This window comes from Vulpes vulpes, chromosome 3, assembly GCF_048418805.1.
Source record: "Vulpes vulpes isolate BD-2025 chromosome 3, VulVul3, whole genome shotgun sequence".
Taxonomy (NCBI): Eukaryota; Metazoa; Chordata; class Mammalia; order Carnivora; family Canidae; genus Vulpes; species Vulpes vulpes.
Genome location: NC_132782.1, coordinates 16,750,891 through 16,777,956, shown reverse-complemented (window position 1 = coordinate 16,777,956; position 27,066 = coordinate 16,750,891). Strand labels below are relative to the sequence as shown.

Below are 27,066 nucleotides of genomic sequence, written 5' to 3'. Positions count from 1 at the left end.
ATAAAATATAGAGAGCAAAATTTAGAATCCATGAAGTTGATATTTGGGTATTTGCTGTAGGATTCCATCAACTTTGCTGTATGTTTGAAATTTTTTCATAATGAAAATGATGGAGAAAAGCCCTCAGTTCATCTTTCTAATATATATCCTATGCCTGTAATAAATTATTCCTTCTGTAAGATAGAGGTAGGTTTTATAGCAATACAAAGACCAGAAATTAGCCCTAGAATTTTCCCTGAAATTTCAAAAGTTAGATGACATACATAAGCATGGTAAGAAAGGTAAGAAACTATAAACATTATTGAAAAGGAAGCCAAGGGCAGCCCCGGTGGCTTAGCGGTTTAGCACTGCCTTCTGCCCAGGGTGTGATCCTGGAGACCCAGGATCGAGTCCCACGTCAGGCTCCCTGCATGGAGCCTGCTTCTCCTTCTGCCTGTTTCTCTCTCTCTCTGTGTCTCTAATAAATAAATAAATAAATACATACATACATACATATATATTTTTTTTTTAAAAAGGAAGCCAAGTTACCTTAAGAGTAATTACTAATACTGGTGTTTATTATCACCCATAAACAAGATGAGAGTACTGTATTTTGTATCTTTTTTAAAAATTACTTTTAACCACTGAATAAAAGAATCATCTTTTATATCAGGTTACCTATGTGAATAGGCCAAATGTATCTCATCCAAACTTTGTCCAAAATTTGGACATCCAATCATCATTTAAGAACATTAAGCACTTTCCTATACCCAGTATAATCATTATCAGTATGCTATATATGAGATAAAATAACATCATTTGCTTTTTGAGATCTTTGGAGGAAATCTGGCATAAGTATGTGTCAAACAAATCTAGGTGTTTCCTATCTCTGCACTTACTAGTTGTAGGATCTTGAGCAAATTAACTTCTATAAGCCTCACTTTCCTCATTTACAAAATGTGGAAGAATAATGGTAGTTCATACTTCATAGGGATTATTCTGAATGTTGAGCAAGCCAATTCATTTTATATGTATCACAGTGACTGGCAGATGGAAAGCACTCAATAGTAAGTTATATTTTTTTTCTTTTTAAAGTACATACAAGAAACAAAACATTGAATTGGTGGAAGAATGTGGATACCTTAATTTGCTTAAATAGAACATCATCTCACTAGGTAGTTCAAATAGCAACTACAATAGGATTTGTTTTCCCTCAAACTATGAGAAATGTTTTAGAAAGTCAAAGAATGATAATCTTACTATATTGATAGTGTGAGAATGCAGAATCACAAAGAACGAAATGCAGAAATACACTTCTTATCAGTATTATCTAGACCTGCTGAAAGAAGCTATACTGCTTCATTCGGTTTTGCATTAAACACTCAGAAATCTTACCCATAGTGTTTTACACCTATCGCTAATGCTGGTTAAGTAGGTGGGCACCCAGTTTAAGACTCTAAAACAGTCAGGCAGACAGCAGGGGGTTAAGGAGGAGCCAGGAGAGTATTAACTGCCACTTCTTTCTAACCTAAGAGAATGGCAGCGTCACACCTGGCAAGTGGCAGAATGATCCGCTGCCATGCCCCTATGGGAAGCTGGAAAGCCCATACTTTTTTAGGAAGCATGCTGTACTGCTATGTGTGTTATTCACAAATTTTCCACATTCTTTACTATCTTTTACTTTTTGGCATAGTTTTATCAACCATCCTGTTAACAATCATGCAGCCCACATTCCCACATACTGTTTACAATTGGCTGAAACTACGTAGAACAGCTTGTCCTTTTAGTTGGGGTGTAACCCTTCTGTTTGTTACACTGCCCACAGTGCCCTATGGTCTTTCACAATAAGGGACATTTCCTTCCTGGATCATATGCGTGTGGATCCAAGTCTAGTTCGATTTTGGCAGTGGTGAAACATTAGGAGTTTCTCAGTGGTCAGTTCATCACTCAATTAGAAGCATTCTATCCACCCACTCCTACTTGCCCCCAGCCTAAAAAGCAGCTAAGCAACTTAGCTAGTTCTCAGACCTTTCTGAGCAGATGAGTTCCTATCATTCATCAAAAAGGAAGATAATGACTTAAAGGAGAAGGGCAAACTCAAACTTCTTTTTTTAAAAACCAGACAGGACTCAAGTTTTAGGATATCCCTTTTTTAAAAACTCTCAGAGAGTAGGCTTTCTGCTTTTATATAGCACTGCATGTGCTTTGAAACTCATACAACACTGGTTTCTTTCTTTTCTCTGGTATTTTTAATCTATTACCTCTTACCAGATATATTTTTCAAGATGTAAATTCACTGGGTATGACTGTTTACATATAGTTAGTGTCTAATTGGAAGTTTGGGGCAATATCCAACACATTATAACTATTCAACTGCTCTGAAACCCCAATAATGTCTCTATAGTGCTCTGAAAGCTTCAAATATTATATTAAATAGTACTATTAAAGATACATAAAACAAGAATGGATTTTTCAATTAGTAGATATAGAAGTATTAGAATTTAATATATGAAGACAGTTTTATTGTCTTGCTCACAAGGTAATCACTTTTACTTTCCCAAATGGTTATCACACTTAGGATCAGATTCAGAAAGATCTATCTTTAGCCCACATACAAATATTTTCCCTTATTCTAAAACATTAGCAATCTTCTTTTCTATCGTGCAAAAGACAGTTATATTTTAGATTTGTTCCTTTTATTTCTTTTAAATTTATGGACTCTGCAACTAATTTCTTGATGTCTGGAATAGGTTAATATCTTCTCTCCTCAGCCCTGTTGATCATACATAATAAGCCTGAAATTTATCTAGAAACTTCAAAGGCCAGAAAAGGGCAAAATTCACATCATTCTTAACATGGGATCAAGCCAAAATCAAAGGAAAAACTGAAGGATTTTAACTTTCTTTTTTTCCTAAGTAGGCTCCATGCCCAATATGGGGCTTGAATTCACAACCCTGAGATCAAGACCTGAGCTGAGATCAAGAGTTGGACGCTTAACCAACTGAGCCACCCAGGTGCCCCACAAAACGGAAAGATTTTAATGTAAATCATCCAAACTACAATCCCGTATTTTAACCTTAAATTTGAATCAGCAATGATTTTTACTGCTGTTTCCTGCTCTTCTATTTTTACTATTCTTTTGAGGCTGAATCAGAGAAATGTGCTGAACATGTGGATTGCAGCAATGGATTTCTCAAACAGGAAGCAAAAAGAAACAACTTTCTCCCTTAGGTTGCTTTTATTTAACAATCTGAAGAATGATTATCTGAGTTCAGGATTATATTTAGATTGGTCCTAACAAAGAAGAAAAAATACTTGTTTCACAACTAAGATAGAAACAAAAGTCTTTTGTAACTAATCAGTCAATACACACACTAGTAGGAATTGAGATGTTATCTATACTCTTCTACAAGGAGCAGAACTGGTGGGATCCAGGATACCTTTCTTTATCTTATTGCATGGTTATGAAAATACTGCCTAAGCAGAATTGGAAAACCCACCAAATAAGCAGAACGGTGAAATGAGTACAACATTTTTAATTGTATTAAAAGCTGAACAAGCTACATATCAGAAAAGAATCTGGCTTAAAGTTTTCTTGTAATCTTTTATATTAGTCTATGATAGAAACATAAATAATCAATGGGAATACCAAGCCAAGAGAATAAAATCATAGAAGAAAAGATAATCTGGGAACTAGAGCCAATTCCTAATGCAACATATAAATACAAAACATATATATACATATATATGATTTAGAAAAATGTGATGATACATTTATGGCTCAAAAGTATTCCATTACAGACTTCTTTTCTTACCCTTAGGCAAAGTTTGGTATAGAGGATAGGGGATTTCTTTCTATATCTTCTACATCTTTCTTTTTTGTCTCTCCTGCTTAGAGACCTATCAAAATTCCATACCATCCTTTAAGAACCATGTTAAATGTCTCTCCATCAATAACCCTCCCCCCAAAACTGAAATTAACTTGTCTTTTGTGCTCCCCAACACTTTATATTTGTATCATCCCCTAGCTAAAAGCTCTAAAATGCTAGACTTCTTGGGGTGTCATTCTAAAAAAATCTTTCCATAAATTGAAGTCCTTATCACCCTGTATATGGCAAGAATTTCAAAAGGAAGTCACAGTCATCTGAAGTCAACATACTGGAAAACTTGCTATGCAGATAACAAAAAGGAGGACTGAACATAGCTGCTCGGGTGTGTGGCTAAAAGTCTCATAAGTTACTTGTCAAAATTTAAAATTATCTCACTCTTTTTCACAACTTCTGTTCGTTGTTTCTTCTTCCCCAGGGTCACATACCATCTGGTAAACATAGCAGCTGAAGACCCTGCTGGGTTTCTGTTCTATGTGTAGTACCAAGTCTCTGTCAAAGTAGACTTCGTGGCTGTATGTCTGTAATAAAAACATAGTCAAATGAAATCTCCTCTTCACACAACCATATTCATAATTATATCACTAAAATGTCACAGCACCTATCCTAGGGATCTTCAAATATATACTTGGAAGCAAAAAATTGCTTGAAATAATTTATTTTCATTATTTATGAATATGCAGATTACTTATAAGAAAAGTATTACACAAAATGTTGAAAATGAAAACAGCCCTCGTTGAAGAAGTCCGAACACCCAGATTCTATTGCCTATACTGCTATTTCACTGTGTGACAGTGGGCAAGTTGCTAAACCTCTCAGGTACTCCACTCAAAAAACAAAAGATTGGATAAAATAATGGCTACTCTTCCTTATAGTTTTTATATTCTATAATAATTTAATAAGTAGACAAATATTTCCAAGAGTGCCTGGAAACCCTACATGCTTAGATATCAACTCTATTAAATATTGGGGGGGATTTAATACAGCATACTTCCATTTTTAAAAATGTTACCAAACTTACAGAAAAAAAACAAAAACAAAGACTATGGTAAGGAAATAATATGTCTCAGAATAAAACATAAAACTTTATCTTTAAGTCCTCTAGAAAGGAGGCATCCTCTAGTTCCTAGGGAAGGAAGGCTTAAGAAGTACTCATTTTGTCGTGCAGGATGATATCCTCTTTCATGTGGTTCCGGGTATAAATAACCCTGGACTGACATGAACACAGTAACACCTATTTCAACAAATGTCACTTAGTAAGAAAATTCTTACAACTTTGTATTACATTCTACTCACCACATCCCATGACTCCACTAGTGGAATGCTTTTAAGTAAAGTTCCATATTCATTACAGTGGAAATCCAGGTGAGCTTTTCCTTCAGCATCTATTTGAGTAACAGCTACCACAGAAAGCAAGTCCAGCTCATCTTCATAGTCCACAATTTTAAAAGTCTCAGGGAATCGATGGATAAGGCAGAGAAGAGGGACAAAATCCAGTTATCTAGTTAGGGTTATTTCTATTTGTAGTTTAACTATTCTATTACTTATTTTAAAAACAAAGAAAGAATGAATGGGTGAGAGCATAGGTAGAAATGTGTCTCTAATTTCTGCCTACTAAAGTCCCAAGATTTGAAGACCTTAAGCAGTATCCTACAGATTCTAACAGAACCAAGTCTATGTAGATCTCAGCCAAAGTACTGCTAAAATTTTCTATTATGACAGCAAACTAGAACTTCTCCAAATTCAAAAGAGGTATTCAATTGCTGCCTCTGATATGTATGTTCACTGGTTCCCAGATAGGACTAAATATATGAAGTTCAGTTCTGAAATCTAAAAACTACCCACTTTGTCAGAATGGTCTTACCCAGAGAAACACAAGCCATTTTAAGAAGAACTGATAGCTTATCACATACTATTTATGACTCTATTTGCCATTTTTTTTAATGTTTTGGTTCTCTAAAGAAAGCAAAAAAGGCTGTTTGTACTTGCAGAAGAATATTAATTAGGAACTGAAATCCAACCCATGGGAATAGGACTGGGATGAGAGTAGTTAGCTGGAAATGATTAATGGTGGTAAAGACTTAAGAGAGAAAACTCTAACCTCAAACTCTGTTTAAGGAAGTAAACCTGGGACTCCCAACAGCCTCACAGGGGAAGCAGATCCTTGCCAGCCATCCAGGGATGGACCACAGGAAGGAACATTTTGGCAGGCATAGCAAGTTTCTTTGAATCACCATATATTAATCATTCACTCACATTTGGTCAAACTGCTTTTTAATCTATTTATATTTTCTGCTTTTACTACCCATGACATAAAAATTTACAGAGATTTATTATATGTGGTTCCTCTTTATTTACTTTTGCCTTAATATTACCTTGGTCAAACTTCAAAGAGTAGCCTTCTTGCCTGGGTGTCACTGATTTTAGTTTTCAGCTTCTCCTTTACAGGCTAAAAGTCTTTGTTTTCTAATCTCTTGATCCAGAATATCTCTCTCTTTGCTACCATCTTCTCCTTGTAAATTATTTTTGCTACGTTTTGGTAATTTTAGTTTGTCTTTCTCAAATATAGTTTTATATACAGGAGCTTTCTGCTTTGTTCTCAATAGATTTCTATGATTCAAAAAATTAATATACATGTATTTACTTTATATATGATTTTATATAAAACTATATATATTTTTTATAAAATATATCTTACAAAATAAATATACACCTATTTCTATTTCTTTTTGAGATTAGCCACATACTGGTCAAAAGGTGACAAAAAGGTCACCTCCAACCTTTTAAAAATATTTTTAAAAACCATCCTTAGAAGGCCACTCTAATGTTTCTACCTAGAAATGATCACACAATCAACCCAGTTATCTGGTCTAAACAGATTTAGTATTCATGCAACAGTTATGTATTTGAAGCATGACCCGTGTCAGTTCATTTCATAAGAACTTTCAATGCCTCTTTAAAAGAAAAGGATAAAAGTGTATCAGCTCAGTGACTGGAGATGTCAAGTTCAGGCCAGAGGCTGAACTAATTTATCACACCCTCACACCCTTCTTCCCTAGCTCACAATGATTAACAAACATACCCACGTCTCAGAAGTAAAAAATAAAGCAAAAGCCATAAGGTCATCAAGATATAATTCAAATATTTTCTATTAAGAAATTTCCCTAGAAAGTGTGCTCATTAACAAAACAAAACAATAAGTTAGTTGTTTTCTAATTATTTCACTCCTATGAATCTTTCTGCAAACCAAATCTTATGAATAATTCCAGTATGAGAAGAGAGGATGGCAGCTGGTTAAGTATCCATCTTCGGATCAGGTCGTGATCCTGGATTCCTGGGATAGAGTCCCATATTAGGATCCCTGTTCATTGGGGAGCATGCTTCTCCCTCTCCCTCTGTCCCTCTTGTGCTCTCTCTCTCACTGGCTCTCTCTCTCTCAAGGAAATAAATAGAATCTTAAAAAAAAAAAAAAAAGAATCTTTAAAAAAAAAAAAGAGGATGATGGGGATAGACTAGTTGAAATACCATGCACAATCCTACCAATGAAGTTTGCATGGAACTACTCACCCCCAACCTCTACCCCAGAGTCTGGAAAGCATAATTTAAAAATCACAGGGCTAGTATACACTAGTTTGGCTTGTTATCTCTGGTTAAAATAATACCTCTTGTTCTGGGTCATCATCCAGAAGGTTAAAAGTTCTTTTCACCACCCGTCCAGAAGCTGTAACAGTGGGTAAATTTTCATTCTATCATATGGAAAGAAATAAAAAGATGAGTCCTATTATGTGCAATAAATAGCAAAACTGTACTAAATTTCATTAAATAACCAATCCTTATCTAACATCTACAATTCTTTCCTCTACTGAGAAAAATCTGAATCAGATTTCTGATCCACCAATTAGTAAAAATACTTCACTATAATAAATTTATGGATAAAATACCAAAATAGGCAAACAATAAATACAAATGTTACAGATTTGTTACTTCACTCGCCCTTCTGATTTTTGCTATAGTATAAGTACAGCAATACTCCAGTGGATCTGCTTTTGGAAATTTCTCTCTGCATAATTTTCTTCATGTTCTTAATTTGCACACTAAAGGAAAAGAACTATCTAGAGTTAAAGCATGGTATGTGATCTTTAAAGATTCATATCTACCCCAACCTACTCTAAGTGTGCACAATTAACTAAACCCAAAGGTCAAAAATTCATCAATAGAAACCCAGAAAGGAAACAGAAATTAGCAAAATGTAAGCTCAAAATAAGCTCAATATAATCAACTCTTTTCAAATCTCAATTGTGCATGGGGCTGGCTAAGATCAGCTACCTATGTAGACAAAAAAAACCCAGGCTTTTATTGTGCTGTTCTTTTCAGCCACACTAAAAGACAAACACATTTGTACACTATATTCTCAAATAGACAGTGATACAAAGAAATTTAAAGTATTCCTGGCTTACTTTATTCTTCTCCCTGTTGGCCAAAATGACAAAATCTTCAGAGATCTGATGCTGGGCACTATTATTTTCTACTTCATTTAGCTTTAAAACTCTGAAAAAGGAAAAAACATTCTAAGAACCTGAGACCCAACACATCATCAAAGTGCCAAAGTTGAAATACTGAAATGAAACTCAACAAATGAAAATTACAGGAACAACACTGAGTTAGTTCTCCTCTCCTCCTGTTGAGTTTGAAATATTAATGTCTGATCACTTTAGTGTCCACAAACTCCTTCAAATTCAGATATTTTGTTAAACAGAAAAACCTGTGACAACAGGTACTCCTGAAGCAGATAATGAAGCAGCTTCCTCAGGCTTAAGCCATCTTCCAAACTGGCTGAATGAAAGTTACTCTAAAGAACTTTAACTGTCATCCTGCAACAGGTCTTTAACATATCTGCTTTAACATGGCATTATAGTAGATATTGGCATTTTTTTACTTCTGAAGATAGAATGAGATATCAATGAACAACACTCAGAGTTAACTATAAGGCAGACTGGATTAGCAACTAAACCTGAACTAAGAGTTTTCACGAAAGAGTAATATTTAATTTAATATTTAAAAACTACAATTTACTTAATAACTTTTATCTAGGATTATATTTAAAGATTTGGGTTTTCTGAGTGCAAATGGTCTCATGGATCAAGCTTATTAAGCAAAAAAAAAAAAAAAAGAAAATTTGCTCACCGCCCATGCAAATCTGTTCACAGCATTAACAAGCGTCAAAAGCCCAATGTTCTCAAAGCTTAAAGTTTTCAAAGCTCAATGCAGGCAGAGAAGGGCAGGGAGAAGCAGCTACTGTGGCCAGGGAGAGCCAGAAGCCTTAGAGTTTGCCAGAGAAAAGGAAATCAGATTAGGGATGCCTGGGTGGCTCAGCGGTTGAGCGTCTGCCTTTGGCTCAGGGTGTGATGCCAGGGTCTGGGGATCAAGTCCCATATCGGGCTCCCTGCAAGGAGCCTACTTCTCCCTCTCCCTTTGTCCCTGCCTTTCTCTCTGTGTCTCTCATGAATAAATAAACAAAATCTTAAAAAAAAAAAAAAGAAATCAGATTATATTTTAAATTACTCAATTTGTTATCTTAATTAGTGCCAATACTTAAAAGTGCCTATCTTCTAGAACCTGGCAAAAGGGCACACACTCTTTGTGGACCTTATTTTCATAAGCTCAAACTACTATTAAAAGGTGGGTAATGGGGCGCCTGGGTGGCTCAATCAGTTAAGTGTCCAATGTTTGATTTCAGCTGGGGTCATAATCTCAGGATTGTGTGATCAAGTCCCAGGTCAGGCTCTGCACTGGGAGTGGAGCCTACTTACGATTCTCAATCTCCCTCTGCCCCTCAACTCCCTCTCCCTCTCTCTTGCTCTTAAAAAAATAAAAAAAGAAAGAAAAAAAAAGTGGATAGCAACAAACATTAAAAGGTTTACTAAAGCTGAACCACAGTGAACTATAGTCTTTAAGACTTGCACCTACTCTGTGCTATAAGCACTATGCTCAGTACTGGGTTATAGGTATCAGCAAAACAGATTCTTTCCCTGTCATTATGGAGCTGATGACTCCAAAGCTAGATATTTAAACAGACAATCAAACAAATATTTAATTAAAATTGCTGTGTTAGAGGAAGATCACACAGTGGGTGCAATGAAGATATGATGCGAGAGCTAATCTAACAAGGAGTATCAGGGAAGGACTCTATGAAAATGGGATATTTAAGCTGGGGATGAAATATGAATAGAAATTAGGCAAGGGAACAGAGAGCAGAAACACACTTCAGAGGAAGCAGGTCCCTGGCTGTCTGAAAAGACAGCATGACTGAAGTAAAAACTGAGTGGGAGGAGGGTCTTTCAGACCATGATAAGTATATGTTGGTCTTTATCTCATGAACAAGAAGCCATAAAAAGGTTAAAACAGAATCCACTTGGTTAGGTTTTGTGTTTGTTAATGGTTCTAAAAAATCACTCTCCTTGCGGAGAAGAAAACAGGCTTAAGGAGTACAAAATTGGATTCTTGGAAGTCCTGTAAATAGGCTATTACTATAGTCCAGTCTAGTGATGACAATGATCTGCCCAACATGGTGACAGTGGCCAAGGGAAGAAAGAGGCAGATTTAAGAAATATTTAGTAGCAGGGATCCCTGGGTGGCGCAGCGGTTTGGCGCCTGTCTTTGGCCCAGGGCGCGATCCTGGAGACCCAGGATCGAATCCCACGTCGGGCTCCCGGTGCATGGAGCCTGCTTCTCCCTCTGCCTGTGTCTCTGCCTCTCTCTCTCTCTCTGTGTGACTATCATAAATAAATAAAATTAAAAAAAAAAAAAGAAATATTTAGTAACAACAAAAACAACACAAAAAAAAGGACTCACGGGATATATGGGTGGGGTGTGTCTGAGAGAGAGAGAAAGAGAGAGAAAATTCACATGAATATATGTACTGATGAAAGACAAAAAGTGTTCCCTTTTGAATTCCAGATTTCTGGCATGAGCTTAGATGAGGTTTGGGATAGGACATAAATTTTGGAGTTTTGGAGTATACATGATTTTTGAAGCCAAGGGAATAAATAGAATCATGCAGAAAGGGAATGAAGAGTGAGAAGAAAGTAGGGTCTAAATCCTGAGGACATCCAATAATTAAAGTGTGGGTAGAAGAGAAAGAACATGAAAGCATACTAAGAAAGACACATCAAAGAGGGAGGAAAATATTCAGAACTGAGGTGTCAGGGAAGCTATATGAAGAGTGTTTCAGGGAAGGAAAGGTCAACCTGATGGTAGATGTAGGTCAACAAAGCAAAATAACTTTAGCACTGAAGCTGTCTTTCAGAACAAAGACAAATCATCTCTCATTAATCCTGCAGAATTAAAACATGATGAGGACAAGCCAATCTGAATCTCCTTTTACCCATATGTCATTCATCAAATAATTTATTTAAATGTAATATCAACAAAGAGTAATACCTACAAAGAATATTGATGAGGCTGAAAGAAATCAAGTCAAGTTTTCTAGATGCCAGTCTCTAAGGAACCAACTATAACAAGCTAATTATTTCTACAACTGAGTCAACAGTTAGCTGGCAAAAATAAATATGTCAATAAATGCTTCCAAAAAGCTACTTTTCACTTTAAAGTAACTAATAAAAATACTCACTTGACCTGATTTGGGCCAACATGTATTATTCTACCAGAAGCATCAGGATGAAAATAGATCCAGTCAGATTCGAGAGAACAACATTCCATTTCTTGGATCCCATTTTTTGCCTGAAGTTGGGAAAAAATATTGAAAATAAAGAACAAGGGAAAATAAAATAAGTTTCAAATTTAACATCAGTGATAGATCAGTAAATCAAAGGTACAAGGAAGAAAAAATATCAACAGTTGAACTGGAATACGTAAAAGAATTGAATTAGGACACTCATACTTGAGAAATCCAGAACATTTACTCTGTACCATACAATTTATCTCAGGAATAGTAACTTAACAGTTATTATATTTCAAGTATCCAATTTGTGTCAGGCACTGCAGTAGATATTTTAGAGTCATTTCATTTAACAACACTCAAAGCATATATTATTATCCTCACTTTGATGAGGAAACTGATATACGAGGATGAATCATTTCCTCAATGTTTTACACGTGCTAAACAGCTGCTCTGATTCTGAGGTCCAAGGACTTGTTCCATGATATAACTCTGTATAATCATGCACACACAGTTCCCTATAACTTCTGCCTCCCTTGCCTATCCCCAGTAAACTGTCAAAAGGAGTGTTTATAACGCACAAAGAAAAACATGCAACCCAATCTAAAATCTCAGAACAGGTCATATAATCTCCTTGGAGAAGTCAGACATTAACCTCTAATAATGAAGAAATGGTCTAATAATGCTTAGCCTTTTAGGCAAGTAGAGATTTATTTAATCGTAGGACATTTAGACATTAAAATAAAGAAAAAGATAGCTCCGTGATATAGGGTTGCATATGTACATAAATATTTTACCTTATACACAGGAGCACTGGGAACTACTACCAACATAGATACATTCATTTCATTAAATTTCTTTAATTTCTACAATGTAAAATGCAGGGATACCACCTTTCTTACTAGATACTTGGGAAAGTTTTAAAAACATTAACTTACCAATTTCATTAGCATATACTGACAGAACACTATGTTTTAAATATCAAACTAGGTATTTGTACCTTATATGAACTAAACATAACCCCTGCCATCAAAAAGCTCATAATCAGGAAGGGAAGCAGAAACATAAACAGAAATAAGTGTAGAAAACAAAGTAATCGGGGGATCCCTGGGTGGCGCAGCGGTTCGGCGCCTGCCTTTGGCCCAGGGCGCGATCCTGGAGACCCGGGATCGAGTCCCACATTGGGCTCCCGGTGCGTGGAGCCTGCTTCTCCCTCTGCCTGTGTCTCTGCCTCTCTCTCTCTCTGTGACTATCATAAATAAATAATAATAAATAAAAAAAAAAAACAAAGTAATCAAGCCATGCATAGGATATTATCAAGCATTCAACCCAGGTGAGCAGAATTCCATGAAGTAAAAACAGAGCTTACACAAGCCTCAAGGGATGAGCACAAAATGGCTAAAAAGAAGAGATGGCAAAACCCAAAACACCACAATGTTAATCCATATAGCATGTATATGCATATATATGAATAAAAAATTTAATTTTGGCTCCTACAAAAGAAATATAACGACTAGAGAAGTAGGTGGGGTACTATGTCATAAGTGCTTTGTATGCCATGCTTTTTTTTTTTCAAAAAAAAAAAAAGGAATTTAACACATTTTCTGTATTAGTAAATGTTTTAAATTTTTCAGGAATTTTGTAAGTATTCTAATAATTTTTAAAAGGAATGGCAGTATTATTACATTATACATATAAGGGAATCAATTTAATTAGGCACTTTGGTTGCAACCACTGAAATTAACGTGTCCAAGATGGCATTAGCTCCAAATGCCCCTTTGTTTAAAATATAAAACATGTGCATACCACACATATCTTTATTTAGACAATTCTCTTTATGATAATTACTATAACATGCAAAAGAAATATTATCTTTGTGTTAAATATAAGGCAGCATTATTGCCAGCTTCTGCAGTTTTTATGTGCTTGAATGCTAGATTTTATTTATTTATTTATTTATTTATTTATTTATTTATTTATTTAAAAGATTTTATTTATTTATTCATGAGAGAGAGAAAGGCAAAGACATAGATGGAGGGAGAAGCAGGTTCCATGCAGGGAGCCCGATGTGGGACTAAATCCCAGGACTCCAGGATCACGCCCAAAGCCAAAGGCAGACGCTCAACCACTGAGCCACCCTGGCATCCCAGAATGCTAGATTTTAAAGCTCAGTTTAATAGAAAGCTATGAAACATTTTCTGAATTCTTCAGTTTGGCTGCATGTGTTTGGGTTATTTACTCTTCTGACAGGCAGGTAAGCCATGGGCATATGCATCCTTAAGTTAATGTCATTACAGCAAAAAACTATCTGGCGAAAGGACTGAAAACTTCCTCTGGATTTGGCAATTTATGAATATGTTGAAATGTAGATTTGACTAGATGCTATAATCAGTTATTACGGAAGGAGTGTACTTGACAGGCATTCTAGATACAGATGTTGGAGGCCATTTTATACACACATGCACTAATATGTATTACCAGTTCTTATATAAAAGTTAAATAAAAGAGAGATGCGACGCATCCTGGTGGCTGAAGCATGTTCAGTGGCTGTGAGGTGATAAATCACAGACTTGTCATGACAGAAACAGCCCCTAGAGAGGCCACTGTAAAAGACGATGTCATTGGGCTGGGCCAAACAGGAGCTGCCACATGTGATAGATAAATGAAAAAATGAAAGAGAACAACGTCCCCACAAAAGAAAACTAGAAGACACTATACACAGTGTTCCCTGGTAGCAAAATCAATGGAAACAGATAACCAGACCCAAGACCGTATTGATCTTCAGCGTGGTGAAAGGTGGCCTGTAACTAAAAGTCACCGAGTCCAACAATGACTGAGCATGATTCTGGAAGAGATGGGTGTGAAATGAGCTGAGTCTGCTTCAGGAAAAGTCAGATTATTTGATATATCAAATATATAGGCTCCAGAAATAAACTACACTAACTCAGCAGTACAAAACAGACAGGGAAGAACTCCTCCACCACTCCCTGTGCACTCACTCTTTTGCACGTCTCTTAATCACTATACTTAAGAGACTGCATCTTATTTATCTACTTGTGTACTTTCAACTTGAGGGAAGGGAATGTGTCCCCAGCTGCCATGCCTGGCACACATTAGGCTCTCAATAAATTAAATTAAATTAAATTAAATTAAATTAAATTAAATTAAATGATAAATCATGCCTAAAATATTTTCAAAAAGAAAATAAAGAAAAATTAATTCAAGGGGTAGAAATTTCTATTGTCTTACCATGCAGCATTTCTTCCTATTCTGCCATAAGTAACTTAACAGTGTTCTTGAAAACTCAAGGTGTTTCAAGCCTTACATTGTGATCAAGAGTTCTACCTGGTTCTGCTCTAGAAAGCTAATAGCAGCAAACCATGAAAAAACAAAACTAACTACATATTGCACCAGCAATTTCAGAGGCAGCCTGAACATATTCCATCAATAATTCCCACTATGGAGCTTCAAAGATGCTTTGCAGAGAGCTCATGAGAAATCTTTGGTTTCTAAGAATTTTCAAATCTTAATGCTTTTAAATTCTTGATAGTACACATAAGTGTTTGTTATATGCTTTGTATTCTTCTGTACCTAACACTGCTTATGAATTATTAATACAAACAAATAAAAAGAAATTCTTAGGAAAATAAATAAAGAATTTCTGATACAAATTTACTACTAAGAAGTCTATCACTCATGATTTACCAAGGAATTATCTTTTAGGGCACAAATATGGAAAACTCCTTTCTGTTTCTTCTTATTAGGTGTGATGATGTAGTGCCAAGGATGGCCTCCAATCTGAAAAGCATTCTCCAGAGAGGACACTTCAAAGAGCAGTGGTGGTGTGTCTGTAGAGACAGGCAAAAGGAATTTATTAGTTTCTCTGTTCTGGTAGCCTTGGAATATTCATTCATAAACTGATTTAACCCTTCTTTGCATGTACCATTTATGAATTTCCATTAATGAAGAATTACTATGCTCAAGAAATAAAATATAATCAGGAAAGAGGCTGATTGATAAGAAAAGAGAAGACTAGTAGGCAACAATTATGCTATGAGGTCAACATTATAGACATCTGTTTCCAGGGTATGTGTGACCTGCAGCTGAGTGGAGAGAAAAAATGGGCTGAAGGTGTTTACGATGGGTGTACAAAGTACACCTAATAAAAGCTGCTGCCATTTACTAGGCATGTATGTCTCAGACTCTGGGTTAGATGCTATTTCCAACACTCATAACAATCCTAAAAGGTAACTAAGTCTAATAATTCCTTCAGGTGTGAGGAAGCAATCTTCCATATTCCAGACTAACAGGTTATACTTAGCAAACTTTATGAGAGCAGTCTTAACATTTCCAGGGTAGAAGTGATATTAATCATAATGAATGTAACTACTTAGGATAGGTCCTGTTACAGTGGAAATTTATTCAAGGTTAGCCACTACTATAAATATCATCTTTAGACAAGTTAACTACTGTTTTCTTAATTAAGATTTTATTTATTCATGAGAGACACACAGAGAGAGGCAGAGACATAGGCAGAGGGGGAAGCAGGCTCCCTGCAGGGAGCCCGATGTAGGACTTGATCCCAGGACCACACCCCAAGCCAAAGACAGATGCTCAACCACTGAGTCACCCAGGCGTCCCAACTAGTTTAGGTGCATCTAGTCATATACCATAAAAGAAATGTCTGTTGGTGCCTCTTAGTTCTTCTCTTCCATGGCAACTAATTTTAAGTAGAGCAAAACAGATTTACTCTTAGGGAAATGTGTAAGTGGAAGGTACACACCACATAGTCCTAAGTTCTAAGATATCTTAGAACACCAAGATATCTTTTGGGCAGCCCATGGGAAACACCACATAGTCCGTTTTGGCAGGTGGTTAATCTATGACTCTTTTTTTTAACCCTTCTACCTTAAGAGTTTACTCTTTGGGGCAGCCCAGGTGGCTTAGCGGTTTAGTGCCACCTTCAGCCCTGGGTATGATCCTGGAGACAAGGGATCAAGTTCCACGTTGGGCTTCCTGCATGGAGCCTGGTTTTCCTCTGCCTGTGTCTCTGCCTCTCTCTCTCTCTCTCTCTCATGAATAAATAAATAAAATCTTAAAAAAAAAAAAAAGAGTTCACTTTTTGGTTATGAGGCCATCATTGTCAGTAAAGGGGCTTGCCTTAGGAAGACCATTCATAAGAGCCACATGTTACATATAGAAGCATGTACTTTATTAGGCCTCTTCACAAGGATAATTTACTACTTGGTGCTACATGTAAGAGAAAAATAATGAAAAGTGATTTCACAAACTGACAGTTCTGAGAAAGAGACAAGGATAAACGTAACATCTATACTTAATGTACTTTTTAAAAACCTTTTAGGAAAAGAGTAATACTCTTATTATATAAAGAAGTCTTTTTAATGAGAAAAATATGAACCCAATAGAAAACTGGGCAAAAAATATCAGTAAGTAAATTATGAAAGAAGTACAAACATTATGTGATAATATGGTAGCTATCAAATGATGATGAATGAAGAAAAAATTATAAAAAGAAAAAATATAATTAGAGTTTGAATTTGGGGCTAAAATTTCAAGTAGGTATATGTTATAGAGAATAAAAAATAGATATAACAATAGGGGAAAAAGTCAATCCAAAAATGATGTGTTTAAAAAGAAATACTTTTCTCAGCAGTTGCTAAAAATGGACCCAAAAGAGCAGCAGGACTCTGTTCATCACAATTCTGATGGGTCCCCACTAACCTCAAAAGCCCAAATTTTGATCTCTAATACTATTTTCAATTAAAGAGTCCTAGAAATTCTGAGAGTAGCTGATTTCATGTCTTGTAGTGAAGAAATTTTAGGAAGTCTGAACCATCCAATTATTGCTATAAAGGATATTTACAAGGATGTCAGTATAGTGTTAAAAGAATAAGAGCTAGCAAAAGAGGCTCCTACAGGCTAGACTGTGGAAAGAGAGGCACTAAAAAGAAAATTATTATTAATAAGGCTCTGAGTCTGTGAAAGGTCAAGCAATGATACTTCAGAGTTTTAATATAAATTGTCCAAAATGTTGTATGGTTTATAAAAGAACAGCTATAATAGGACATTATTTTTCTTTAATTTCAAAATATAGGGAATGTATCAGGCAAATACAAATCAAAACCACAATGAGATATTGCTTCACATCTGTTAAAATGTCTATTATCAAAAAAGATAAGAAACAACAGGATGCAGAAGAAAGGCATCCAGGAACCATTTATAACAAACACAAGAGCTCACTTGTTATTTCTTGGAGCCAGGGGGCCTTCCTAAGCTACAGTCAGGATATAAAGGACCAGTTGGTTTTGGAGGACCATCTTCTGAATCTGTGGATGACTGCATGTTGGGTCTGGTTAAGTAGCCACTGTATGCTTGTCTAAAGCCTCTACTTGTAATTTTACAGCTATAGAAGTAGCTCCTGGAATAAATATGGTTAAGGGATAAAACCATCGAGAATCCCTCTTTTCCTAATGTCTAGCCTTAGACATTATCCTGATTTATGAAGAATTACTAGCAAGTGGGAAAGGACTTGTCCTGGGCTAAATCAAATTATTATGCTGTACACCTGAAATTAATCTAATGTTATATGTATCAATTTTATCTCAATAAGAAAAATAAGTAATCTTATGTATTTCTATTAAATAAATGCTTAAAAATTTAGATACATGTTAAGTGAAAATACAAGGTACAGAGCGTACGATAGGCTGCATTTGGTATAAGAAAAAGGTAATATTTATTTATTTGTTTGTTTGTTTATTTTTAAAGATTTTATTTATTTATTCATGATAGACATAGAAGGGGGGGGCGCAGAGACACAGGCAGAGGGAGAAGCAGGCTCCATGCAGGGAGCCCGATGTGGGACTCGATCCCAGGACTCCAGAATCTCGTCCTGGGCCAAAGGCAGGCGCTAAACTGCTGAGCCACCCAGGAATCCCCAGAAAGAAGGTAATATTTAAAGAATACATACATACATTTGCTTATTTTTATAAAAACAAACAGCAGAGGGCTAACCTAGAAACTAAAAGTAATGGAGACTTATGAACAGGTTAGGATAGGGGGAGGGCATTAACAGAATGAAAGGACTATGTATGGACACAAAACTTCTCAGACTATATCTTTTTATATATCTTTTGACCTTTTTATATATCTTTTGACCTTTGAAATATACACACATTTTACAAGTTTAAGAATAAAGTCAAAAGGGAAAAATAAACCTAAAATTGAAAACAAACTAAAACAAATGAACCCAATTACATAAAGCTGGTAATCTAATCATATAGAAAAATAATTTAAAATAATTTTTGAACACATTACTCTGTAGGACTGTACACTAAGGACAAAAGGAACTTCAGAGATATCTAAACCTTCGTACCAGACTTCAGCTTTTAGTGGTAGCACGGATATGGCTATTTTAAGATTATCACATATATAAGAGGATAACATTTTATTAGCATTCAAGAAGTTCAGTGGGAGTCAAAAGAAATACAAATATAGAATCGAAGAACAATTAAATTGGAAGTATGAGAATGAGCTAATGAATTTTTGTTTTAATATATTTCCCAGCTCTGTTCACCAAAAAATAAAGACAACCAATTGCACTGAACACAACTAGATCTTGGCCTTGAACTGTCTCAAAAAGATAAATCAAAGTCCTAAACCCTAGTATCTGTGAATGTTACTTTATTTGGAAACAAAGTCTTTGCAGAAGTCATACTGGATAAGGTCATACTGGATAAGACCATACTAGTGGTCTTATAAGGAGAGAGAGAGATTCAAAGACAACAGAGTAAAGAAGGCCACGTGAAGACAGGAAAAAGTGGTAATTATGCTGCCACAAAGCAAGAAATGCCAAGGATTGTCAGCAATAACCAGAAGCTAGAAGAGGCAAGGAAGGATTCTTTCCTAGAATCTTCAGAGGGAAATCGTCTCTGCCAATACCCTAATTTCAGACTTTTAGCCTCCAAAACATTAAGAGATTAAATTTCTGTTGTTTAAAGCTACCAGTCTGTGGTATTACAGCAGCTCTAGGAAACTAACACAGTCAATGATGATGTGTTCTCTACTAAAATGGCTCCTTGTCAGATCATTGGACAAGGAAAATAAAAGATATACCTGGGATATATCACTGTTCCAGAAAACAAAGAAATTCTCCAAAGCTATTATGGGTATGTCATAATGGAGTTCTCATTGGCCAAATTTGGGGCAATTTGAACATCATTAAGAATAATGACTGTATGTAATTTTGGTGACATAAAAATCCATGAGTCTATGTGTGCTGACCTCTAAAATATTTGCCACCATGGGAAGTGACTATTAAACCAACTCCTTATTTAAATATTGTTAATTAAAGAGAAAGAATAAGTATTTATTTTGACTTTTTTTGGGAGAAATTATAGTTCATCCCTGGGTGATGAGTGAAAGTCTTTATTTATAGAAAAATGTCCATTAGCAAAGGCAGAAGGAATGTCAAAATCCTTTCAAGTGGCCATTCCCCCCTGCCCCCCACCTTAACTAAGTGATTCAGGCAGGAATCACTGATAGCTACAGGAGTATTCTTATGTTACCCGTAATTACAGAAAATCAAAACAACCCATATGTCCAAACTAGTAATTGGTTTGACAATTTTAGAATTCATCCATAAAATGGTATGTAAGTCAAATTCTTGAAATTTCAAGGAGCTGCGTGTGTATGTGCATAAACAAGGAACTACATTGTGGCAAAGGTTAAGTAACGTGAGCACCACATTCAAAAATTATCATAAGATATATAAGGAAAACTAAGTCTTTCTTTCACCTGTATCCCTCTGAGGTAACTACTGTTTATCAGGTTTTTGGGTGTACTTCCATATAGTCTAAGCAAATGTAAAAGTATATGCTTATACGTACACTTTTAACATGTGAACATGAATTCTTTATGCAAATGAAGCTTTTTATATATAATTTTACACTCCTTCTTATCACTTAATAACATACACTGGGAATTGCTCTATACCAAGGCAAAAAAATCTTTAACAATTAAATTTATGATACAGCCAAATAATGATATATTAGTGTCACCTACCAATCTACACATTACTTCCAAACATTTGCTATTAGAAATAATGTTGTATGTTTGTCATTTTGTACACATGTGAATATATCTGATACAAACTCCTAGACGTGGAATTGTTCAAGGAGTATATACACTGAAAACTTTGATATGTATCGACAAACTGTCTTCCACAAAGGATTCCAACAATAAATGAGTATCCTGTCATATTTTTATATACTTCTATACTTTTAAAAACCCTGTTATGTAACTTTTTGATATTTGAGAATCTGAAAAGATATTTCCTATGATAAGTTTAATCTGTGTCTTTCTTATCAGGGATGTTGGGTTTCACTTTCCCCTAATTCAAAGTCAAACAGACTCAGTATCCCCAGTTCAATGAATAACTGATAGATTTTGTTAACACCTATTCAGTAACAAGGAATACGCTGTATGGAAGTAAAATGAATTGAGTTTATCATTAAATTATGAGAAACATCTGGATTATTATAATAAATAATTATATGACCACTTATTTTTTAAGGTGAAAAAATGCTATATATATTGTAGCCATACCTGTGATTTTAATATTACAAGGAATGCCAAAAGGAGCCTCTCCTACAGTTCCAGCAGTCCCACCCCATCTGCATGCACACCCTAAGTCAAGTTTCTGTTGCATGAACTAAAAACAAAACAAAACAAAAATGGTGGCTTTAGCACCTATTTATTTGCTGTCTGAAGAGAGAAAAGAATCAAATTCACATGTATATGACAGAGAAAATATCTTTATTTATTCAAGGGCCTGTTTATCTTCCCTCCCCTCTTTTAAAGGTTACTCTGTCTTTCCGCATTTGTATAGTTTTGTCAAGTTGAAATCTACACAGGTGCCTTACTCTAAAAGCATTTCATTAAAAAAAAAAAATCATACCTCAGTCCAAACCTCGAGTTATTCTAATATGGCAAATTTCAGTCTTCTCTACCTGTTCAGTGATGGCTTGGAAGCTATAGAGTCTGACCAGTCCTGAGCTGTACATCACAATCAGTATTCCATGAGACAAAGTAGCATCTGTAACGTTCCCGAAAATCTGAGGGGAAAGGTAGATATCACCTGAGAAAAGACCAGAAGGCCAATCCTCTGAGTGTTCACAGTGGTTTGTGCATTTGCTTAATATTCAGGTCACCACTACAACACAGCTACCTACCATTATAATTTAAGTATAATTTAGAGACTTGAAGTTAAAGTGTCATTAGGGTTGTAGGCCACTAAAGTCTCAAAAGGAAGCACTAATGAGTGTAGCACTTAACCATCAAAATGATTCTGCACCATTCATTTGGTTCATCCATTCGTTCTACAGTTTTTTCAATATCTTTTAATAACGTCCTATTCCTCATGGACATAGGCATACACTGAGACCATCTAATTCTACTATGCAGGATGTGTGTAGTAGAGTAAATGAATTTAGGGACCTATTCTTCATGCTAAAATGTTATTTATAAAGAAACTTAGTTTTTAGCTAAAAAGTGAAAAGATTGGATCTAAGAAAGTACTTCTAATGAGAAATAGCCAACTCCAGAATTTTATCATTATTTTGTTCTTTAAATATCTAATACTGCTTGATATTTTAGTCATATAAAAATTAAAGGTGTTAAAGATCAAGCAAGTACTTATAGAGACATTTAGCCTGGCTAACCTTGAGTGTGGCTTTGGCTCTTTGTTCCCTTTCTGTTTTTGTTCTATGCGCTGGATCCTGTCATAATCCTCCACAAAGCTCTGATAAACACCACCAAAAAAAAAAACTTGATTCTGTGCCTATTTAATATTTAACGAAAGCCAACATAGACAAATATTCATAGCAATGAAAGAACAAGTGGAAATTAAGTGAAAATCTGTTTCTGTTCCTACTCAAGACAAATTAGTGAAGATTTACTACCCCAATAAATAGCTTAAAGTATATGTTGAGTCTGGCCCCTGGGTAGTCTTTTATACATAGTAGGTGAAACATACGCTTCAATTCCAACTAACCCTAATCAAAACCAAATCCCTCCAATTATTATCAAAGAATAAATAGAAACAATTTATGACTTAGCTAAGTGTTCATTCCTGTTCTAGATTGTAATAAGCATATACAATTACTTAATCCACACGCACAAAGAAAATAATTAAATTCATAAGTTGCGTTTTTTTGTCATCTCTTACAAGGATAATTATGCTTTGCTTTGATGTGACTAGCTCATGATTTTTTATTTGCTGATCCTTGTTTTCCACTTTGAAAAGGAGGACTTGTGTAATTCAAACATATTTTCAAATAATGAGTCCTCTAATAAAGTTGCCACTCTATTTTAAAATTGGTTCATACTTTGGAGTCAAATCTAGGTTCTAATTCCAGCTTCTCTATTTATGTAGGACTTGGGTAGCTGCTTAAGTTCCAAACTGAACCCACCGTATGTTACAAAGTTATAAACTACTCAAAATGCCTGGCATAAAACAGTATATAAGTAACTGATACTATTCATTGGCCTTTATGTAGTTTAGTATACTATACTTATACAAAATTTTTTAATATGTTCATCTTATTTGCTAATGACTATTAGTGGACCCTGAAGATCTGGCCTCAGTAATACTTGGAAGTGCATAATTAAAAACCAGTAGAAAACACCAATAAATAACTATCCACCCAGACTAAGTAACAATTTGTTAATGGAAAAGTAGAAGGCTATTGATTCTTTTACTCAAAGGAAATATGTCCTTTTTTCTCTCCCATATAACAGACCATGAATCAGGAACAATGACAAGAATAAAACCTATAACTGAATGAGTTGGAAAAGTCATATATTTAATTATAAGTCTTGTTTATGTATCATAAAACAAGTTTTAGATCTATACTTTGCAATTAAAATGATTCTTTTTGTTGCAGCTTTTCATCTTCCTAATGGTCATTTTAACAAGCTTTGAAATATCCCTCTGAAAAAAACCCACCTTACTCATTTCATAATTTTATAAAGTAGAGGTTTGTTAATGACACCAAAGGTATTCAACACTATCCACTTGAAAGGCATAAAAACATGCAGAAAGATGAAAGGATGATTAGGCTTTCTTCGTAAATGAAACATTCTCATGTATTTTGATATGAAACAAACTAGATCAGAAAGCTTTTTACAGCCAGGGGAATATTTGCAATCAAAACATCTAATAAATAAACAACTATATTACATCTTTTATCAAAAAATTAATATTGCAATTAAATAAGAAGTTCTGACCTTCTTATTGATCTCCAGAATCCCTATGAGTGAAAAAGGTAAAACATGGAACACTGCAAGGTACAGCAAAACAGGCTGTTGAATGCCTGCCTGAAAGGAAAGGTTAAATTATAGGCAGTTCTCAAAAGAATTTCAGAAACACTGTTTTCATGAGTTGAAAACATCCATCTGTCCTAGAATACAGTTATGTGGATGTTTTCAATTTATGAACATTGCAAAGTTTCTCAAACAAGAAAGCATACATGGTCAAAATACGTCCACTAAACCTTCAGCCCTTCAACACACATGTATATACACACAAAAGTCTCTAACAGTAAATATAGAACATGAGGGCACATGGGTGGCTCAGTCTGACTCCACACTGGGTATACGGACTACTTAAAAAATTAAAAAAAAAAAAAATAAACATAACAGTAAACATTTCTCTTTTTTTAAAGGAATTTTTAAAAAGATTTTATTTATTCATTTGAGAGAGAAAGAGAACACGGAAGGAGAGGGAGAAGTAGACTCCTTGCTGAGCAGAGAGCCCAATGCAGGGTCTAATCGCAGGATCCTGAGTCTATGACCTGAGCCAAAGGTATCTAGATGCCCAACCAACTGAGCCAACCAGGCACCCCATCAATCAATATTTCTTAGCAACAAAACAAATTTTATATACTGTTCAACAAAAACATTTTATATACTGCATAATAAAACATATTTTCTGTATTAAAAATGTTATAAATTAATATATTTCTAACATATATAATACACAATTATATTGTCATACTTTTGTTATATTAATATAATATAAATATTATAAATTGGAATTTAATAATAAAGAGCCTAATCAAAAGACACATAATTATAATGGTCACATCATCTGAAAGTAGAATTACACTGTCATGTCTATGAGAAATGAGAAAAAATTACCAATAGTTAAAGTTTGAGTGATTTCTCTGCTTGAAACAGATAGCTCCCTTACTTTGAAGAATAAGGTTCTGTCACTTTCTTTCCACTATGGAATGTAAAATAATCTGCTGTACTTCTCCAGAGTAGTTTAAAGGGTATTTCTTAAGTTTACGGTAAGCAACTTTTATCCATTCTTCAGAAACCAAGATTATTGGTTATTTCCTAACAAATTTGCAGACAATTTTCTCTGGAAACAAACTTCTCACCTTATTGATGTTTAAAGATTTATTTATTGATATTTAAAGATGTCTACCTGCCGGGCCAATACTGAGCCTTTGTTTTGAGCTGACTTGACTGCAATGACTTCTTGAGGAGTGTCCCAGCTCAAGTATCTTGTAAAAGAATGAAGAGAAAGGTTATGCATTTGAGTCAGTTTCCTTATAATCAAAATATAATAGATATTTCATAAACAGTTCTTTAGTTGTTTCAATTATAAAAGCAAAATAATTTTTTTAAGAAACAACTTAAAAATTCTCTTTACATCCTTATATGGATCTATTTCTACTAAAATATAGTTTTAATCCTTCTAGAGTGTCAATGAATAAAAATTGTGTTTGATCAAACACTATTCAAAATTTAGAAAAAAAATCCATTCCTACATTAAAATGGACATTAATATCATAAAAAGCATTAAAAATGTTACTTTCACATTCTATATGCATATATTCACTCCAAATATTTATATTCATACATATAAAAACACATACAACTACTAAGTTAAAATAACAGTTTTTAGGGACACTCAGCTCAGTCAGGAAAATGACTCTTGTTCTTGGGGTCTTGAGTTCAAGCCCCATATCGGGTGTAGAGATTACTTTAAAAAAAAAAAAACAGGGATCCCTGGGTGGCGCAGCGGTTTGGCGCCTGCCTTTGGCCCAGGGCGCGATCTTGGAGACCTGGGATCGAATCCCACATCGGGCTCCCAGTGCATGGAGCCTGCTTCTCCCTCTACCTATGTCTCTGCCTCTCTCTCTCTCTCTGTGTAACTATCATAAATAAATAAAAATTAAAAAAAAAAAAAAACAACAAACAAAAGACAGTTCTTAGACTGCACTAGGCAATGATTTAACTGAAACAGACTAGCCTTCAGGAAAACCAACATAAAATGCAACCTACATATAAAATGCTATTTGCAGACGGGAATTAAAAAAAGAGGGGAGAGATATTTGTCAACTATTATAGGTTAGTTACTTATGAGTGATACAAAAAAAAATGATAAAGGGTCTGTGTCCGCAGATTTTCAAATGTAATCATGAGGAAAGAAAGAATGAGTTTATAAATTGAGATTCAGATATACAATGGGAAACTTAAAAAAAAAAAGCTTGAAATTTCTTGGGCCACAAGTCTCAAATTTTATTTTATATATTTTATATATTTTAATAAATATTTTATATATTTTAATAAAATCTTGAGTAATAAAGTCACAATACCTGAATTTGCAATATGAAGCAAGATATATTTTCTCAAGGACTTTTCCAGTAGTTGCTGATATGCGAAATAACCAATTATGAGCAGTCAGTGCTATGAGTGAAGATTTATAATCTGATGGATTGGGAAGTATTTCCCCCTAAAAAATAGAAGGTGTAAAAATGAAACTGGTTAGTCATGAACAATCTGCAGAAATCTATGTCCAAAGAAAATAGCTAAAACTTTAAAGAAATAGATAAGAATATTAAGAATGCACAAATAAGAGAATTAAGACAAGGAAAGATGAGACTGTAGGAAATTATTTTCATCATTAACTTATTGAGTTTATTCACATAAAATGTTTAAACAGTACCTGAAATAATTTATTACTTATTATTTATCATTAAATAATTCAACAAATGTGAATTAATTATCATTACATAATTCAACAAATTCAACAATGATAAGAGAATTAAGACAAGGAAAGATGAGACTGTAGGAAATTATTTTCATCATTAACTTATTGAGTTTATTCACATAAAATGTTTAAACAGTACCTGAAATAATTTATTACTTATTATTTATCATTAAATAATTCAACAAATGTGAATTAATTATCATTACATAATTCAACAAATTCAACAATATAATAATAACAGTTCTTAAAACCAGGTATAACAGCATAAGTCATCTGCTAGAATCGATGTTTCTTGGGGCACCAGGGTGGCACAGTCGGTTAAGTGTCCAACTATTGATTTCAGCTCAGGTCCCCCCTCTCCCTATTGCTTCTTTATTCCAAGGCTTTTTTCCCTTTTGATAGATGTCAAAATGGCAAAATGACAAATCATTTCATGATTG

The 27,066-nt window shown here is 34.7% G+C and overlaps 1 protein-coding gene across 5 annotated transcripts in view; it reads right to left on the bottom strand.

Moving 5' to 3' along the window:
- DCAF17 (DDB1 and CUL4 associated factor 17) overlaps window positions 1–27,066 on the bottom strand; it is a 57,804-nt gene that overhangs the window by 20,444 nt on the left and 10,294 nt on the right. For 3 of the 5 annotated variants that reach the window (XM_072751918.1, XM_072751919.1, XM_072751920.1), the window contains 11 exons: window positions 26,232–26,368; window positions 25,055–25,133; window positions 23,851–23,940; window positions 21,573–21,677; window positions 21,169–21,274; window positions 15,250–15,392; window positions 11,497–11,606; window positions 8,324–8,414; window positions 7,529–7,612; window positions 5,163–5,318; window positions 4,295–4,387 (listed from right to left, as the gene is read on the bottom strand). In XM_072751918.1, coding sequence (XP_072608019.1) covers window positions 4,295–4,387; window positions 5,163–5,318; window positions 7,529–7,612; window positions 8,324–8,414; window positions 11,497–11,606; window positions 15,250–15,392; window positions 21,169–21,274; window positions 21,573–21,677; window positions 23,851–23,940; window positions 25,055–25,133; window positions 26,232–26,368 — 1,194 coding nt within the window. Of the gene's footprint in view, window positions 1–3,198; window positions 4,388–5,162; window positions 5,319–7,528; window positions 7,613–8,323; window positions 8,415–11,496; window positions 11,607–15,249; window positions 15,393–21,168; window positions 21,275–21,572; window positions 21,678–23,850; window positions 23,941–25,054; window positions 25,134–26,231; window positions 26,369–27,066 lie in introns of those variants that run through there. The other 2 variants (XM_025994057.2, XM_025994058.2) reach the window with 1 other exon arrangement.